Raw genomic sequence first — 18,685 nt, forward strand, 5'->3', positions numbered from 1 at the left:
GATATCTTTTTAACTTACATTCTTTGGTTGAGTTTTTTAAACGTCTAGAAAATGTGCCGTGCCATATTAGAATGCTGCTGTGACTCCGTGGTGTACATGGAGAGGCTAGAGTACAGCAAGCTTAAAAATGTGCGTGTGCATGCACATGCACGCAGGTCTACCACAACCTGCAAACTAAATGCCAGTAGAATTAATGTTTTTATACTTAAGGGATTTCCTTGCCATTTTCTACCACTTTAGTGACATTCTCTGTCACATATAAAGTGAAGTTAGTGTTACCCCACTCAGATGTACTCATGTTGACGCTTGCTTACCCTGGGAGCATATGAGATGCATCATATCATCTTAATAAACTTGCAACATTCTTACAACACTGCTACATTTTAAACAATAAAATAATAGCCAGATACCAAAGCCTAAGTGATATATTACACAGTGCTCAAATTAGACTTAGTTCCAGAGAGTGTTAAATCAAGTACAGGTTCTAAAACAAAATTAACATTTAAAAGTAAGCATTCATTGTCTGAATTTATGCATTTCTATAGACAGAAGAATGTACAAGTAAAAAGAGGTGGTATAAAAGTGCCCTTGAGGAGGCGTACCGGCTCTACGGGTGTTCTCCTGAGCAAAGACTGCAAGTGTGCTGCCTAGCAAAGCGGGGTATGTGAACTCTCTTCTTCTTTACCTTTCAAACCAGAACTCCTGGATGTGTGTCTTCTAAAATATGTTTGCACATTTAAAAATCTGTGTCTTTTCTTCATACACAAATATGGATTCTGTTCATTGTAAAAGAATTTCCAAGTGAATAGCATATATATCGTCCTCTGAAATGACTCTTAGTGGCTAGACTCGGGTGAAACACAGACATTGTGATTACTGTTTTCTGGTATTTCATTCACTCTTAGAGAGCACAGACCAATACTTCAAAATATAAAATTAAAAAATTAGGAACCGTAGATTCAAAATGTATTCCTCGTATAATAGTTTTACATGGATATGCTGGCTTTTGTATTATCTTGTCTTGTTTTTGAAAATACAATGTTTTCAAAATGCTTGATTGTGAAATAAATTCAAAGCAGGGGTGAGCTATATACTCACTGTTTTAAAATTGTTTTATTCAGTTTTCATTGTCTATTGTGGACATACCATGGTGTTCTTGTGGAGGTCCAGGGGGATGTTAAGGATCAGTTAATTCATTCTTTGAGGAGGGTCCTGGGGGATCACTCAGGTCAAAGGCAAGGGCTTGACTAGCTGAACCACCTCCCAAACTCACAGTTTTTTAAATTAAAAATATTTTCCTTCATACATAACTGCAGGAGTCAGTGTCTCCTCGGGTCGGATGGTGGCCAGAGCGGCAACGCTTGACATTTGTGCTTTCCTCTCCTTCTTGCCAATTGGACAACTCTAAAAGATAAACTTCGGTGGATAGATTTATAAGCTTTTTCTCAAATAAAAGGCTTCCTATACAAATTTACTGAGAATATACATGGAACTTTTCCAATAGAGGAGAAGCTTCACCAGTTGGAGGCCAGATCTTTGCATAAAGGACCCTGTTTTCGAACTTAAGGTAATAGACAGAAAGCTGTGTGGGATATGAAATTACTGTGATCACTGTACAAAGTATTTTAAAATATATTTGAATTTGTTATAGTTATTTCATGAGACAGTCATAATCTCACATGAGTGACTGTAAAGGCTGTGCTTGATAACCATAGCCTCCGGGAGCCCCACACTCGCGAGGCAAACACTCCCCCGAACTGCTGCTGCTCAGCCCTGTGCTCTGCGTTTGGAGTGGATTTGCCTAGTTCTACTTTCCCCCAGAGTCACTCATGTTTTCCTAAAATAGACTTTCACATTTAGAGCAGCCTTGGGTTCACAAAGATTGGGTAGAGGTGCACTTTGCTCTTACCTTCTGCCCACTCAGAACTCACCCTTTTCCCTGTTATACCATGCACTATGTGATTGATTTGTTGTAATCAGTGAACCTACATTGACACCTCCAAGTTATCCCCAGAGTTCATAGTGTACACGAGGGTTCACTCTAAGTTTACACTATATGTTTTGACAGATACAGTCTCATATGTTCATCACTGTCATACTGAAGACAGTAATTCATGGCCTTAAAAACTGTCAGTGGTCTACTTACTCATCTCTGCTTCCTGCTAACACTGAGACACAACTTTCCATAGTATTCTCTCCATGGTTTTACCTTTTTCAGAATGGCTCATGGTTGGAATCATAAGTAAATTATCCTTCCATATTGGATCCTTCTATAGTAACATACACTTATGTTTCCTCTGTGTTTTTGTATGATTCTATAGCTCGTTCCTTTTTAGTGCCGAGTTATATTCCCCTCCTGTACACACCACACTTTCCACCAATCATCTGCCTAGTAACATCTGCATTGCTTCAAGTTTGGATGATTACCAACAAATGTAGTTTTTGTGTGGCCATGAAATTTCAACTCCCTTTAGTAAATACTAGGAAGCATGCTTGCTGGTATTGTGTTGAAAACATGCTGATTGCCAAAGCTGCGTCAGCAGTGATTGAGAATCCGTGTTGCTCTGCATCATCTCAGCATTGGGTTACAGCTGACATCTCCGAAATCGGTATCACCTCGTTGTGTTTTTCCCCAAGAGCCAAACTTACCCCTGGTGCTCAGTACTGGGATGTGCATATTTGATTCTTTGTTGAAGTGTCTTTTCAGGTCTTTTGGGCACTGGTTATTTATTTATATGGCAATCTTCCAGCCTTAGCCTCCAAATACTGGGGTGATAGGGACGCACCACATGTCTGCCCAGCGGAAACTTCCTCTATTCTCTGTCCTCCCATCCCTGCCTCCCTCCCTCCTTTTCCTCTTTGTTTGTCTTTCTTCATTTTGGCCAGTTTCATTTACTGTAGTCTAAAGCTTAAAGCTTCATTCCCAGCCCACATCATGTTTACTGATGAGTCAGACATTCTTCATCTGGTAAAGAACCTTTCATCCTCTAGAATTTCTTCTTGACTCTGAGAAGTTTCATGTTTCTGTGTATTACACAGTTGTTTTTGCTGCTGTTGGCTTTTAATATTAGGTGTCTTAGCACAATAGTTGTAATTATTTCATGTTACCAATCTGATAAATGTGCCGTGCTTGCCGTATAGGTTCTGACTGCACCCCGCTTCCATCCATGTATCACTCTCTCTTCAAAGTTGGGTGTGGTACCCTGCACAACAAGAACTGTAGTGTCAGCCTTCAGTCAGCTAGCTGGTGCTAAGGTGTGGAGGGTGAAGGAGCAGGCTGTGAACCTAACAAGACTCCTCATTTTTTTTCTTTTTTATCCATTTAAATAGTAAGGATGTCTACAGCGGATTGCAATGAGCTGTTTTGCTTCCTCCAGTGAGTGAGGCTCTGAAAAATTCAAACATGTTGAGCAGTGGTAAGATAGGTTCTTCTGTGGACAGTCTGTTAAAATGCAGCTTCACTCTACCAGATACCTGGTGAGTTTTCTCCAGCCTTCTCCCTGAGACCTTGGTGGCTCTCCAGGAGGAAGAACTCACAGACGGGTGGTACCATGTCTCCCCTGTGCCTGTGATGGTTTCCACTGCAGTTTCTGATTCAGATTTGTTCACATTTAACCTCCAGGGGTGTGCTGATGAGGGTTCAGATTTCCTCGTCCCTGGACCGAGTGTCATGGGAGATTTTCTGCTCATGTGAATCATGCTTCTCGACACTGATTCGTCTGTGTCTCCAGATTTGAGAGCAGAAGTGGGCCCCAAGACCCCGTCTTCTCTGATGCACCTGATTATGGGTTTTCATTTTAGCGCTTAACATATTGAGATGGAGTGGCAACTTTTAAGTCCTTATGTGCCAGACCAGAAGCTGGCCTGCCTTCTGCCCTTGTGAAAAGATACTTTCAGCTGCCACACTCAAAAGATGCTCAGTCTTACAGAAACCAAGAATGCCATTAAACAGACACTGCATATTAACTCTTTTCTTAGCCCTAAGGAATGTTTCAGTCTTGCATAATGTTTAGACACATACGAATATCAGAAAGGAGGTGGGTATTTCTCCTAATTGGAGGAATCACCTGTAACAGTGAGTAGTCCTGTGTGTTCCTGAACAAGGAGGAGTGATGTTTCCTGAGGAGGCCTACCCTAAGCATTAGGGCAGGGGTACAGGAAAGAGGACAGTTCACACGCGGAAGCCAGTGATAAGATGACTACAACAACACACTTCCCTGGGTGTTTGTTTCCTGTCAGTTCTTAATATTCGTTGATACCTTCATACAGGGGTTCAATGACATGACGCATACATTACCAGTTCTCCTCTCCCACTACCCCTGTGTGTCCCAACATCTCCTCCCTCTTAACATGCTTTCTTTCAACAACATATTATGTCCAATTAGTACTGTCCATAGGTGCATGGGTGTGGGCCATCCATTGGGCAAAGGAAACCTACCAGTGACCACACTCTCAAAATGGTTCTCTGTTGATTTTTAACCAACATATGCACATACATATATTGTGTATACCAAAATAATATATTGGAATATTTTCCATGTGCTAGTTGGTTACTAAATATTCTGGTTTCAGTGGTAGTCTGAGAAATGGTACAAATGTCCACATTATTGTGGAATCACATCTGAGTCAGTGTTGGTACCTCAGTGGTCCCTAATAGGGGCAGCAGACACCCTGGAAAGACTAGGGGCTTGTAATCAAATGGGCCTGTTCTGCCAGTAAAGCCGCAGGCAGGGTGCTAGAGTATTAATTTCCTTAGCTTTACAAGGAAGATGGTCTGTGTGCCTTATAATGTTATGTAGATTATTAAATGAAGCACAGCTTACATGATATTTTTATCCTGTGTCCAGTATGAAACAGGTGTACAAGTAGAGATAACATGGACTTAATTTTAGATTCTGTGTGCTTCAAAATGCACAGATTGACCAGAAACCAGAAGTTAGGCAGACTTGATGCTAACTAATAAAACTGAAAGAACATCCGTTCGGTAAGAGTTCCTTCTTGACATGATGGCTTTTGGATTACTTAGCTCTGAGGAGGTGAATTTATTAGTGTTTTAGTTAAAAGGGTCACTGTAAATAGTACAGCTACAAATGTGGATAAAGTAGAAAATTCTAGTTCTGTATTTATTTATCTATTTGAACAGGAAGATGGATTCTTTTTTAAAAATTGACATATTGTATTATCTTACAGACAGATCCAAAGCAGGAGCCAAAGCTGCTGTGGTGGCCAAGAAAAGGGTAAGATTACATTTTAAAGGTTAACTTCAAATTCTATTTTTAAAAGAAAAATAGATTACTAAAAGGATCCAATAATTTGATTTTCATTGTGAAGTTTAGTTGAATATATATGTACCTTATTAGACTGACTAGAAACAACATTTGTGATGGTTTTCATTAATTTTGTGGGATTAGGGCAATAAAAGCACAAATAAGCAAGGGAACAAGTAGTTTTATTTAAATGTTTCATACATATATATACACTCATATGCGCTCATATATATCATGCTCCTGTAACACCTGAGAAAATTAATTTTCTCCTAGGAAACAATAAGCTTACAGCTTAATATGGCTATTAAGCTTAAGTAGAGAGCAACATTAAACAACTAAATAAAAAATTGGAAAGAATATTTTAATGGAAGCTTATAAAGCCAAGAATTTTTAAAAACATATTTAAAATTAGTACTATTTTAAATATTATATGTGGAACAGTGTTGAACTCTACTTACTGTGCAGAACATGACTACAATATTGGCATTCTCTATAAGACATCACTGAGGTGGAAACGTGAGTGCTTACAACACACACTTGGCACATAGTGCATCAATGGTATAAGAAAACCATCTGTGTTAAAGGAAGATCCTGCGGTGTGATTGCCTGTGTCCATGGCGGGGCTTAAGGAAGAGGCCAGAGATGCCAAGTGTAGTATGAAGAACAGAAAGGGATGTTCTGCGTGAGTCTAGAGATTATTTGTCTATGAGATGAGCATCACTTTTGAAGTGGGGTGTGTGTGTGTGTCCAGTTTTTTTAAAGATCAGATTTTGATATTTTGCCATTGTTCATATCTTGGTTTTGTTATTAGGCAAAGTATTGCTAGGTAGCTCAAGCTGGTCCCAGACTCACTGGCTAGGGACTCTTTCTTGTCATTTTTTGTTATAGGGCTGTGATACCACATCCTGGTATTTTTTCTTTTTAATATTTCCTCATTTTTCTCTTTGAACCTATAAAAGGAATCTTATGATATGAAGCAAGGATGCTACTTCCCTCCAGGATGAAGTAGTGTCACAGAAGACAAAGTTGTGTTCTGTAAGAGTGCAGGCTAGACCCTGTGTGCACACGGGCATTTTGTAGAGTGTGGAAGGCAGTGCAGACAGAATTAGTTATTTCACCGTCTTCTATTGCACATATAGAATAAGAAGTTATAAAGACATTAACTATTTCTATGTCATCTACATTTCCCGTTGTCCCCAGAAGAGCAGCATTAGATTTAGGAAAATACTACTTATTATAAATATGAGTGAAACTGTCATGACAAAACAGATTATTCCATCCAAATAACTAATAAAATATCTTGAAAGCATAGTTAAATACTTATAAAACTATATTTGATACTGAAAGGTTGAAATTTAATGAGAGGCTGCATGGCTCCTGTTGAGGATGCCTATTCTAAATGTGTAAAGGTCATTGAGTTGGAATAGACTTTGGGTCCAGTTAACTTTAGTGTGTGATTTTTTTACTTATGTGTAGAGTTTTAGTAATAAAACTTGTAAAACATTATTAATAAAAAAAATGACAGAAGAAAACCAAGAGGAGAAACGTATCAGTTTCAAATAGCCAAGCACAAGTCACTTCCGGCTGTGTCGCCTCTGACTCCTCTATAGTTTCATGCTGGGGTGGATCTGGCTGTGGGGCAGTCCTCATGGTTAGCTCCAGGCTGCGGGCGCCCCGTAGGAGCTGAAAGCCATGTCAGTCACAGCAGGGCAAGGGTGCCTCACGCTTGCTCAGCGCTCTCCATGAAGATGGACTCTCCCTGCTTCTTTTGCTTCTCAAACCGTGTGAAACAGGCAGCAGAGGCTTTTTCTAAGGCCCATTCAGATGTGAAACTTTATGGCAGTGGAGCTGAGTCTCACAGCTTCAAGATCTCACCAGGTCCCATCCTCAGGTCTCCAGATGTTCACTCCAGTTCCCTTCCATTTACCTCTTCTTTACAAGGAAAACCCAGAAAACATGCCATTTTTGTCTATTGACAGCTTTTTAAATTTTTTGTTTTTTCCTCAGGAACTCACTTCTATAAAAGCATAGGTCACAGGAAAGCAAAGCACTTCCAGCTGAAGCACAGTGAGGGGTATTAGGATGTGTGCAGCACTTCGAGCATATTAGTTGTAAAGAATGCAAGGCAGCTGACTGGGGGGAGCCTGGAGCATTAGACACGCTGAACTACAGGGCGCAGACTGGGTGTGAACTGCCTGCACTTCAAATGCAGTCACGTAGTGTGCTAACAAAATAGAACTGAAATATCTTCCATTAGGTCAGCAGACAATGTGTTTACAAGTGTTACTATGGAAAGAGAAACTACCATGGACTAGACACCTAATTGTTGAAAGTATTGAATGATTTGCTTTATTCAACACAGTAAGATTTCAGCTACGTATGTAACTGGTTAAGACTCAAGTCATTGGTCCGGCTTGGCAGTGAGCAACACTATGCACTGACCCATCTCACTGGCCCTGAGTACTTTTTCCCCCTCCGAACTCCGAACTCCGAACTCCAGCTCCTTTAGATATCCTCAGTTTCATCTTTGCCACTATCATTGTCACTTTATTTTTTTGTTACATATTTTTCATCTATTCATTAGGTATTATATTCCTCAGAAAACTTTATCCATTCCTTTACCCAATTCCCATCTCCCCATGGCTATGTTTTTCTTAATTGATTTGTAGACATGGTCATACTAATTGGTTACCAACAGTTTATCAGTGTGTTACTAGTTTCCAGCTGTTAATAAAAATGGATGGTAGTCCAGATGACTTTTTCTCATGGAACCTTCAGGCTTTTGTGACTTGCCTTAAAGCATTGCCACTTCATTTTCACAAATCACAGTTTGTGCTTGACTTCATTTTTCTTCTGTAGTTGCAGTCAGAATGAGGACAACTTCCTTCCCTGCACCATGTCCAGATTACATCCTTAGGACACTTAGAGAGACTCCTAGGAAGGCTGTAGGGAAATGCCACATTGGTTTTTTTTTTTCTCACCAGCAAATGCCACAACTGTCACCAACAAGTAGCAGAACAAAGATGGCCTTGCCAGTTTAAATCATATTTTGTCATTCTAATTTGTATTTCTCCAATGTTAGTTGCTTTTGACTGCTTAGCAATTTTTCAAATTTACATGATCCATATATTAGTAATAAAGATATACACTCTTCCTCAACTTTTGCTTTATTATCACATGCTTTTTTTTCTTTACCCCTACTAGTATAGATAGTAAAAATTTCTATATGGCTGCAGGTATGCTTTCAACTTTGATTATTACACTATTAAAATGTGTTGGGGATAGTGTAGTGGGAAGGGTAAGAATGGAATCTAGAGCTGGACCACAAGTAATGAATTCCAAGGCTTTCATGCCCTGACAGTGTGAGCCAGTGTTTGCTGTTTAATTCTCTAACCTCCTGGTTTCTTCTTATGTGAGAGTGATAGTTTTGCAGAACAGTTTCTCTGAGTGTGTTACTTGACATCCAGTGTTTTGAGTATAGGTAACACTTCACTGATACTAGCAGTGGATTTATTTTCACATGTTATGTGAACACGGAGTCCAAAATGTTGCTGCAGTTCCTAATCAGCTATCCCAGTGCTGTCACTGGATATTAAGCAGTCATCCCATTCTCTGCTTTTTATGACCTGTGCGTGTCTTCCTTTTAACACAAGGCATTCGATCTGTCAAGGTATCTATTTCCATATCGACTGTTTGTATTCATTAAGCAAGTTCCAGACTGCTTTATTCTCTGTTTTCTTTGATATGTGACTAGTGACCTCTTAGTACCCCAATTTTTAAAAAACTTTCATTATTCTTGCCTGTTGATTTTTCAGATGAACCTTAAAATTATTTTGTCAAGAATTATTTAGCGGAGTCCTATTGAGATGGTGATTGGTACTGTAGAAAAAATCTGATGTGCTAATTATGGAGGAAGTGTGTTTATTGTACAAAACCCATTCATGCAGACACTAACTTGTCTCAGATCAGCTTTCTGTAGTTTTCAATGAAGAGTCTTATTCCTAATTAACTTGATACCAGCCAAGTTTTACTGGCTGGAAAAGATTTCCTTTTCACTTTATCCCTACCTGGTCATCCTTCCTTCCTTCCTTCCTTCCTTCCTTCCTTGTCTTTTTCCTAATGCTTGTTAATACCAGTGGTTTTACTTATGTCATTTTGGAAAAAAAAATTAATGACCCATTCTCGTGTGATACGTGTAAAAGAAATAATCTAGGCCATTCATTTTCTGATGAAGGGAATTTCTTAGACCTATCACAAACCTTCTTCCTGACAACCAGACACTACATCACCCTGGTTAGTAGGGTAACCTGCAGTACTTAATGGCAAGATGCCCAGCCCTGCATGTTACTTGCTACTATAACCCACTGATTTACTGTGTGTCTTTATGTGCACCTTCCTCAGAGGCACGGATGACCAATCCTTGCTGGGGGCATCCCGTACCAGGCAGAGAGCAGTGCGCCCTTGCAGTCACAGTCGGCCTTTGAACCTCATTTAGCTTCCTTCTTGATTCTACTTTGTGCACAGTGTGCATTTTTCATAGATCACTGTTTTCTAAGCTTGGCTAATTGAGGTGTTCTGTCACTATTTTATTCTGTAGTATTGGTTACTATAGTTTGCTTTCAGTTGTTAAAGAACACATTTGCAACAAATTGAGTTTGAAGATCTAATTGTCTTTCATTAGTGATTTCTTAGCCAGTCAGCATCTCTCTGTGTGTAGCAGACGATCCGATCAGCCTCTTAAGTCAGCCCCAGCAGGCACACATGCACATCTTAGCACAAAGGCTGACTGGTCCTGAAGACCCCACTGCCTTCAGAATAGCACCACAAGCTGAGACTGAGTCCTGAAGACATGAGCTTCTGGGCAACCTTTCAGATGTGACTGTAAGAGTCACCATCCCAGCCAGCTTCAACCCAGAGAGCTTCTCAGTGAGAGTTTAGAGTGTAAGTGTGCACTTGTGGTATGCACTTACTTTTCCCAGACACACATGGAACAAATATATATTATTAGAAAAGTGTCTTTTTGGGTGGGCAGCGCTGAGAGCAGCTGGGCAGCAGGTAAACAGAGAGAACACTATTGAAAACTCTTGTGTTTTCCTCCCGTGGAGACAGGTGGCAGTCAGGGAGCATAGAGCCTGGAGTGCTTCAGCTTGGCAGGTGAAAAGGTTTGAGGAAGCAGCTGGCTGTAAGGGGCAGTTTCCATTGCATTCTGGTGTGGTCCAGGTTACACATGTGAAGGATGCTACAAGAGGTGGAAATGGAGATATATATTGTGTTATTGTCCTAAATTGAGATTTGTCCAAGTGCAGCACTTTAGCTGAGAAAGTCCAGGAATTTGTCATGCAGATCTGGCCCATGAAAAAGAGAAATTAATGTCCAGCTATCAGTAATTTTCTCTCTTAAGAACTGTTTTCACCCTTGGCACTGAGGATGAAGCTCAGTTGCTAGACTGCTTGCCCAGAATGCGCAAAGCCCTGGATTCAGTTCCTAGCAACTGAGCAAGGTGGCACATACCTATAAGCCCCAGGTTGGGAGGCAGGGCAGGAGGGTCCGAAGTTCAAGGTCATCCTTGGCTACTAGTGAGTTTTTAGGCCAGCCAGGCCTATACCAGGTCCTGTCTTTAAAAACTATTTTGGTCTTTATTACAAATAAAAAGGCTTTCATTTCATTCATTCATTTTTATCATTTTCATAATAACTTAATTTTTATTTTTGTTTTTCTCTTCATAATATTCATTTAAAGATTTGGTTGATATTAATTCACTTTAAATGTGAATATATTAATAAAGTTTACCCTGTATATGCATGAGTCTTGCATCCATGGCTTGAACTAGTTGAAGGCAGAAAAAATAGTTTTTAATTTGTCTGTTGGGGATACTTCTGTTCACCACCCCCCTTCAGCTTCATCTCATCAAAACCAAAATCAATAATGGCTATTAGCATAACATAAAATAGAGATTTGAGTAATGAGTTTATGTTTCATAGATTGTAGATATGTCCCTAGATACTGAATGATCTTTCTGTGCTCAATAGTAGCAACTACTGTTCAATGTCAGTGAAATTAATAGAACTGACTTATTACAGATTTCCCTTTATAATAAATTCTAGTGTATAAACATTTGGCTTTTGTATAAGCCTACCAATGACTTTGAGGTACTATTTATCTTTCTTTTTGTTTATATATTTAATGCCTTCAGTTATTTAAAAATATTTTTCTCATATAATGTACATATCAGAAATCTTTACACCAGTAAACACTAGAGAACACAGTGCCCAGACCACAAAGACTTATGCCGGCCTTTTCTCCCATGTATCTATGTGCAGGGCGTCCTCTGGATTTATCGGAGAGTTGATGCAACGTGTTTGAGCCACATAAAATGAAAAGTATTGTGTAATTGGGGAAATTCTGTCCATTCCTGTCAGAAACGGTTCTTATGTACCACTCTGGGTGTGGGCTTAGGACGCTTGACATGATCCCACAGGCTGAGGACTCAGTGAGTACTCTTACTGTCCAGGTTAATAGGAGAAAAGATGGTTAAACACATAATGATATCTCGACATTCGTTTCTTTGTCTGTAAAAAATAACGCTGTATTATAACTGTTAAATGTCTATGCATCGGCTTTTAACAATTCAGTTTAAATATATAGATTTCAGAAATCTCCCTAGAAACAGTGTCCTCTGCCAACATTCCCCTCTCCCAGCATCCTCCTCACAGCACCTCCCTTGCTGAAATGACCAATGGCTTTAGAAAAAAAACTGCACAGAAACAGGAAACATTTGCAGCTGACTTGGATTTCCACAGAGCCTCCAGCCAGAGGTCAGATAATCTGATCCTTGGCTCCATTGTAGCTGAGCAGCTGTGCCACAAACCCAGCTTCTCAGCTTTCTCTCCTCCCTGGTGCCTTGTTGGAATTAACTCTTACCAGTCTTAAGTGCTTTATAGATATGAGTGAAATGCAAACGACAAGCCACCCTGAATTTCTGTGTTCAGCCCCTGAACAGACCTCTTACAAAATTTAAATACAAGGCTTTAAGATCTCTGAGCAAAACGCCAAATCATAGAGCCCTTGAAGCTTTATGCAGTGCTCCTTCTTAGCCCAGCTGGAGGTGCTAATAGAAAATCCTTCATGGCCTTTGTTCAAGGTGGGACTGGTAGCCAGCTTCTATTTTTAGAGAAAATTCCCTTCTGTGCCTCTGTTCACTGCTTGAATGCACACTCTAGTGTCCTCTCTGGTAAGACCCTCAACCAGAGAAACGCACGGAGCTTAAATGCAACTGCAGAGAGCAGGAAGCAGCAAGGCATTTATGAGTCACTCTGCCAGGCACTGGCCTCCGATGCTGTCCCCAGGTCATGGGGATGCCAATCTCTACCAAGAAAACTGACCTGGCTAGCAGATGATAATCAGTGTTTACATAAGAACCAATAGAATTACATACTTTAGAAAAATAGCATCCAAAATATGCATAGAAAATGATCATTTCAGTCCTCAACCCTCAGGAAATGCCCAGGGCAGTGTGTCTAGACTGGAAAGTGCGCTGCGCCCTGCAGGTGCTTGGGTTCAGCTGCGACCATCATTTGTACTGGCTGCAGGGCGCTGGTTTCCATCCTTCCTTCATGCACACCTCCAAAGGGAAATGGGCATGCTGGCTTTGCAAATTTGTATAGCATATCTTTGAGCAAAGAATTTTCTACATTATTCAAAGCATGCATATTCACCTTTGGAAAGCCTGTCAAGGTACGTAGCTCTGTAGTGTTTATTGACTGACAATTACCCTCAGGAGAAGGCTGTAACACATGCTTATGCCTCCTACAGGAAAAAAATGTTAGCTCTAGCTTTACACCTTCAGATGTAAGGCAGCTAATGCACTTGTTCCTTTTTTTTTTTTTTAAGGCATTGACACATTTTCATTTAGATGCCAAATGACTTACGGAAATGGACAGTGTGGAATTAGAGTTATAAAGTTAATGTAAGGATTTTCTTCATTTAGAATTAAAGGCAATTCTATCATTTGCTATTCCAATTATTAATTCTTTATATATATGTATATGTGTGTATATGTACACATGTGTATAGGTACATATATTCATATGTTGAGGTTCTTTATTTTTCAGCATGTGGCCCATGTTCTTTGAATACATATATTTCTTTGATTTGTATATCCAGGGAGAAAAGGATCAATGCTTTGGCTTATTGAAGGTCGATGGCACTTGCGTACTACTACATTTTAATGGGCATGTTTGTTTTGGAGTGCTTAAAAGCTTATCTAAGCAGACCTCCTGATTCAGTAGGCCGGACCTAGTATGGAAATTTGTATTTGTTACAAACTCTCAGGTGTTGCTACCTTTGTGTCATTGTGTCCTTTACTCTGAATGTCACTAGTTTGTACGACAGGAGGACTGGCAGCTCACAGTGGGGATAAAAACAGAAAAGGTAGGCTGCATCTTTGTTTCAGTGTTTATTTATAATGTCTTGAAATAGAGGCCTCCAACGATACATGCACCCAGAGCACCAGAATGGGACCTAATTGGAGTAAGGGCTTTGGTGGATATAATTACAGTAAGGATCTTGAGATTGTATGATCTGGGATTAGGTAACGTCCAAATGTAATGTCGAGTCTTCTAGAGGAGAGGAGTTTGTATCCTACAGAACCAGAACACCAGCCTTCTGTTGCCTTGGGAAATTATTGCCTTTGCTTATAGAGTACAACTGAAGGAACTTAGCATTTTAGTGTGGTGGGCCTGAGGGTAGGATAATTGCAACCAAAGGCTATTGCAACTAAAGTTGTTAAAGCAGCACAGTATAGTGTTGTCCAGCCTCTGCTTTCTGTTCTGCCAGAAATATGAGGTCAGTCGTCCCAGCTAACATGGCACCACCTGCTATCCTGGATTCCATCCCCTCAGTTCGTGAGAGAACATAAACCCTTCATCCTTTAAGCTGCTTTTGTCAGGTGCTACGTTACAGCAACAAGAAAAGTAAATAACAAGGTGACAAATATGGGTCCAGTTGCATTTTTTTTACACATAGACATCCAGTTAGACCAGCACCATTTGTTGAAGATGCTATCCTTTTTCCATCGAATGGATTTGGCTTCTTTGTCGAAAATCAAGTGACCATATGTGTGTGGGTTCATATCTGGGTCTTCGATTCGATTCCACTGATCAACCAGCCTGTTGCTGTGCCAGTACCATGCTGTTTTAATTACTATTGCTTTATAGTACAGTTTGAGATGAGGTATGGAGACTCCTCCAGAGCACCTTTTATTGTACAAGATTGTTTTAGCTATTCTGGGTTTTTTGTTTTTCCATATGAAGTTTAGAATTGAACTTTCAATGTCTTTAAAAAATTGTGTAGGTATTTTGATAGGGATTGCATTGAATCTGTAGATTGCTTTTGGTAGAATGGCCATTTTTACTATGTTAATTCTCCCGATCCATGAGCAAGGAAGATCATTCCATCTTCTCATGTCATCTTCAATCTCTTTCTTTAGAGTTTTGAAATTTTTTTCAAACAAGTCCTTCACTTGCTTAGTTAGAGTAACTCCTAAGTATTTTATATTGCTTGTGGCTAATGTGAAGGGTGTAGTTTTCCTAATTTCTTCCTCTGCAAGCTTGTCATTTGTGTATAGGAAGGCTACAGACTTTTTTGAGTTAATTTTCAAAATATATAAAGAACTCAAGAATTTAAACACCACCAAATCAAATAACCCAATTGAGAAATGGGGCTTGGAACTAAACAGAGAATTCTCAACAGAGGAATGTCAAATGGCTGAGAAACACTTAAAGAAATGCTCAACCTCCTTAATCATCAGGGAAATGCAAATCAAACAACTCTGAGATTCCATCTTACACCCATCAGAATGGCTAAGATCAAAATTTCAAGCGACACCACATGCTGGTGAGGATGTGGGGAGAGAGGAACACTCCTTCATTGCTGGTGGGAATGCAACTAGTACAGCCACTTTGGAAATCTATCTGGTGCTATCTCAGAAAAATGGGAATAGGGCTTCCTCAAGACCCAGCTATTCCACTCCTTGGAATATACCCAGAAGATGCTCCAGCACACAACAAGAAAATTTGCTCAACTATGTTCATAGCAGCCTTATTCATAATAGCCAGAACATGGAAACAGCCTAAGTGTCCATCAGTAGAAGAATGGATAAAGAAACTGTGGTACATATACACTATGGAATACTACTCAGCTATTAAAAACAAGGAATTCCCAAAATTTGTGGATAAATGGATTGAGCTAGAAATGATCATAATGAGTGAGTAAAGCCAGAAGCAGAAAGACTCAAATGGTATATACTCACTTATGTCTGCATATTAGCCCAAGGGGCATGTCCCACGAAAGCCTTCACTTACCAGGAAACTGAGACAGAGGGGAGGACATTCTATTGGGACTCTAGGTGAGAGAAGCAAGGAAGAATGGGGAAATAGAAGGATCCAGAGGGCCCTAGAAACCTACAAGTAGAATGTTATGATAGGAAGATTTGGGCCCAGGGGTCCCGCTCAAACTAAGGCACCAGCCAAGGACAATACAGGCGGTAAACCTTAAACCCCTACCCAGATCTAGCCAATGGACAGAACACTCTCCACAGTAGAGTGGAGAGTGGGATATTACTTTCTCACATACTCTGGTGGCTCACCTTTGACCATGTCCCTGGAGGGGGAGACCTGGTGGCACTCAGAGGAAGGACAGCAGGTTACCAAGAAGAGACTTGATACCCTATGAACATATACAGGGGGAGGTAATCCCCCTCAGGAACAGTCATAGGGGAGGGGAATAAGGGGAAAATGGGAGGGAGGGAAGAATGGGAGGATACAAGGGATGGGATAACCATTGAGATGTAACAAGAATAAATTAATAAAGAAAAAAAAAGAAAAGTAAATAACACAATTACTGTGGAACATTCATCAAAGTAGAAAAACAATTTATTGTCTCCAAAACAAGCCTTCCTACTTTGTGGTACCTGTTTATTTCTTTCTATTCATGTAGAGTGGTTTTATTTTGTTACATTGATCTTATTTATTCTTGTAGTAATCTTTTTACACCATACTCAAATACACAGATAATTTAAGCTGATAACAGTAAGTTATCAGTAAGTTCTGCAGTGTCTTTGAAGATGTAAATCAGTGACTTAGCAGAGTTATGGAGTAAGTGTTGGAATATTACTGTGAGGGTGAAGATCACAAAAGAAGCCCCGCCCCCGGTCCCTTAGCATCGTCCTGTGAACTCACCAGCACCTCAGTTGCCTTGAGTGATTACTAAGGCTTTGTCTAATCATACTTTCAGACTTACTTAAACTAAACCTTCATTTATTATAATTAATGCTTGTAAATGTTCAGTGTAAATGGTTCTTTTAGATGCTAAACAATTAGCACATGATTTTGAATTGTTCCTATACTTGTAGTTGATTTAAAATCAGTAGAAGTGAGTGAAACAGTGAGTGGAGTAAACAAAAGGTCGAGCACTCTGCTCACACTAACAGATCAAAGAGAAAAGTTGAGAAGCAACAAGGAAGCTAACAAACACTTCAAAGGAGAATTACTTTGAAGTTCAACAGTTTAAATTCAATTTAAGTCCACTAAATGGCCTAATCAAAAAATACTTACTTTATTATGACTGTGGGGTCTTTTTTGGAGTCAGTGGTCTTACTGCGTAGTGTTGGCTGGCTTGGAACTCACTGTGTAGGCTCCGCTTGTCTCCCTGGTGCTAGGATTAAAGACAGGCCCTACCACAGCTGACCACATTGATTGTGGAAGTTGTTGGGGATTTAACCTAGTGCCCTACACGTACTGAACACAGTGCGAGCCTGAGCCATACAAACAGCTAGAAATGATATTTCTAAAACTTTCTTGTACTTGTGATGATGCTTGTGTTTATACTATTTTTCTTCCAACCTTTATTCACTAATTTATTTCATATCTACATGGCATGGCAGGATGTCTGTATTATTTAGTAAGAAGAAAAGCCTGGTGTACAAATCCTTGGAATATGTCATCCAATGACATAGATGACTGTAGGCTTAGATTTTTCAAAAACCTACTTTATTTAGGGTTCTCAAAAGCTTTTACTTTCCTTCCAACCCACTGGCCAAAGGTAGGAGAGAGTGAAGGTTAATGGGGGGGGGGAGACGTGGACCTTATTAGACGTAGTTCCTTGGGGTGATTCCACTCTGCGTTGTCAGGATACCAGCAGTCCAGTCCAATAGCAAACACCAATCAGTGGCAGTGGCACAGTCCAGCAGAAGCACCAGGTCACGGAAGGACCAGCATGAGTCAGCGCAAGCTGCCAGACACACGCTCTCTGGAGCGTTTCTCTTTGCAAAGTGTTGCAAACCATTGAAAGGTAGCAAACGCGTCATCTCACTGTGGGGTTCTATTTATATTCTTTCTAAACATCATGCGCCCTCTCACATGTCTGTTTTCAGTAAAATATGCCCTCTCACAAGACAGCTTCAGGCAAAACCTCATGTGCCCAATGAGCTAAAAACATTTCCACATCGCACATTTGGGACCAAAACAAAAAACACATGAAAGAAACCAAAACTTTGATTACAGCTGACAGATAGCTTCTTATAGAAAGGTTCACGAGAGAACGAATCTTCCACTACTAATCAATTGAATGCTTTGTTAGCTGCCACACAAGGTTTGACTTCATGTATTGCATTTTACTCAGTGAAATACATGCATAAAGTAGAGATTTTATTAATTTTTTGAAATTTCCCTTTTGATTTAGTAGGTAGTCACATTTATAAGTGTTTTTTGAATTGCAAACAATATATATTCTTACAATGTTAGGTTCAACATGTGTGAATTTAATTAAAATTATTTCTGTTGTTGATTTCTTCTGTTTATTTGTTTTTTTCCTATTATATATTTAAAATTTATTAATTATTTTTGCCTTTGTTGTTGATGGTGAGATAGAGTTTCTCTACATAGCCCTGGCTGGCCTGGAACTTGATCTGCAGATCAAGCTGGCTGTGAGCTCACAGAGACCCACCTGCTGGCTGTGAGCTCACAGAGATCCACCTGCTGGCTGTGAGCTCACAGAGATCCACCTGCTGGCTGTGAGCTCACAGAGACCCACCTGCTGGCTGTGAGCTCACAGCTCCTCCTGCCCCTGCCACTCAAGTGCTGGAACTAAAGGTGTGTGTCACCACGCCTGTGCCCTATTTTTAAAACATCTTAAATCTTACTTAATTTTTTTATGGTTTTGTGTACTTTGAAGCTAAGATTTTTGAAAATGAGATCATCTTTTAATACCGAGTAATAAACTTTCTCCGTAAATTATGCTTTTGAGTTAACATTTATTTTTTCCAGGCATTAATATCACCAAATTAAGCAATATTAATAATTATGAATATATTGTATTCTAGCTGCTTTCAACTTTTCCATGCAATTAATTTTGTAGTTATA

The 18,685-nt window shown here is 39.8% G+C and overlaps 1 protein-coding gene across 1 annotated transcript in view; it reads left to right on the forward strand.

Annotated features, from left to right (window-relative positions):
• The window catches only part of ZCWPW2 (zinc finger CW-type and PWWP domain containing 2), a 103,719-nt gene that overhangs the window by 50,992 nt on the left and 34,042 nt on the right, over positions 1–18,685 (forward strand). The window contains exons 4-5 of the mRNA XM_084754930.1: positions 546–660; positions 5,191–5,237. Coding sequence (XP_084611056.1) covers positions 546–660; positions 5,191–5,237 — 162 coding nt within the window. The remainder of the gene's footprint in view (positions 1–545; positions 661–5,190; positions 5,238–18,685) is intronic.

The sequence above is a fragment of the Acomys minous genome, assembly GCF_964271855.1.
Source record: "Acomys minous genome assembly, chromosome: 13".
Taxonomy (NCBI): Eukaryota; Metazoa; Chordata; class Mammalia; order Rodentia; family Muridae; genus Acomys; species Acomys minous.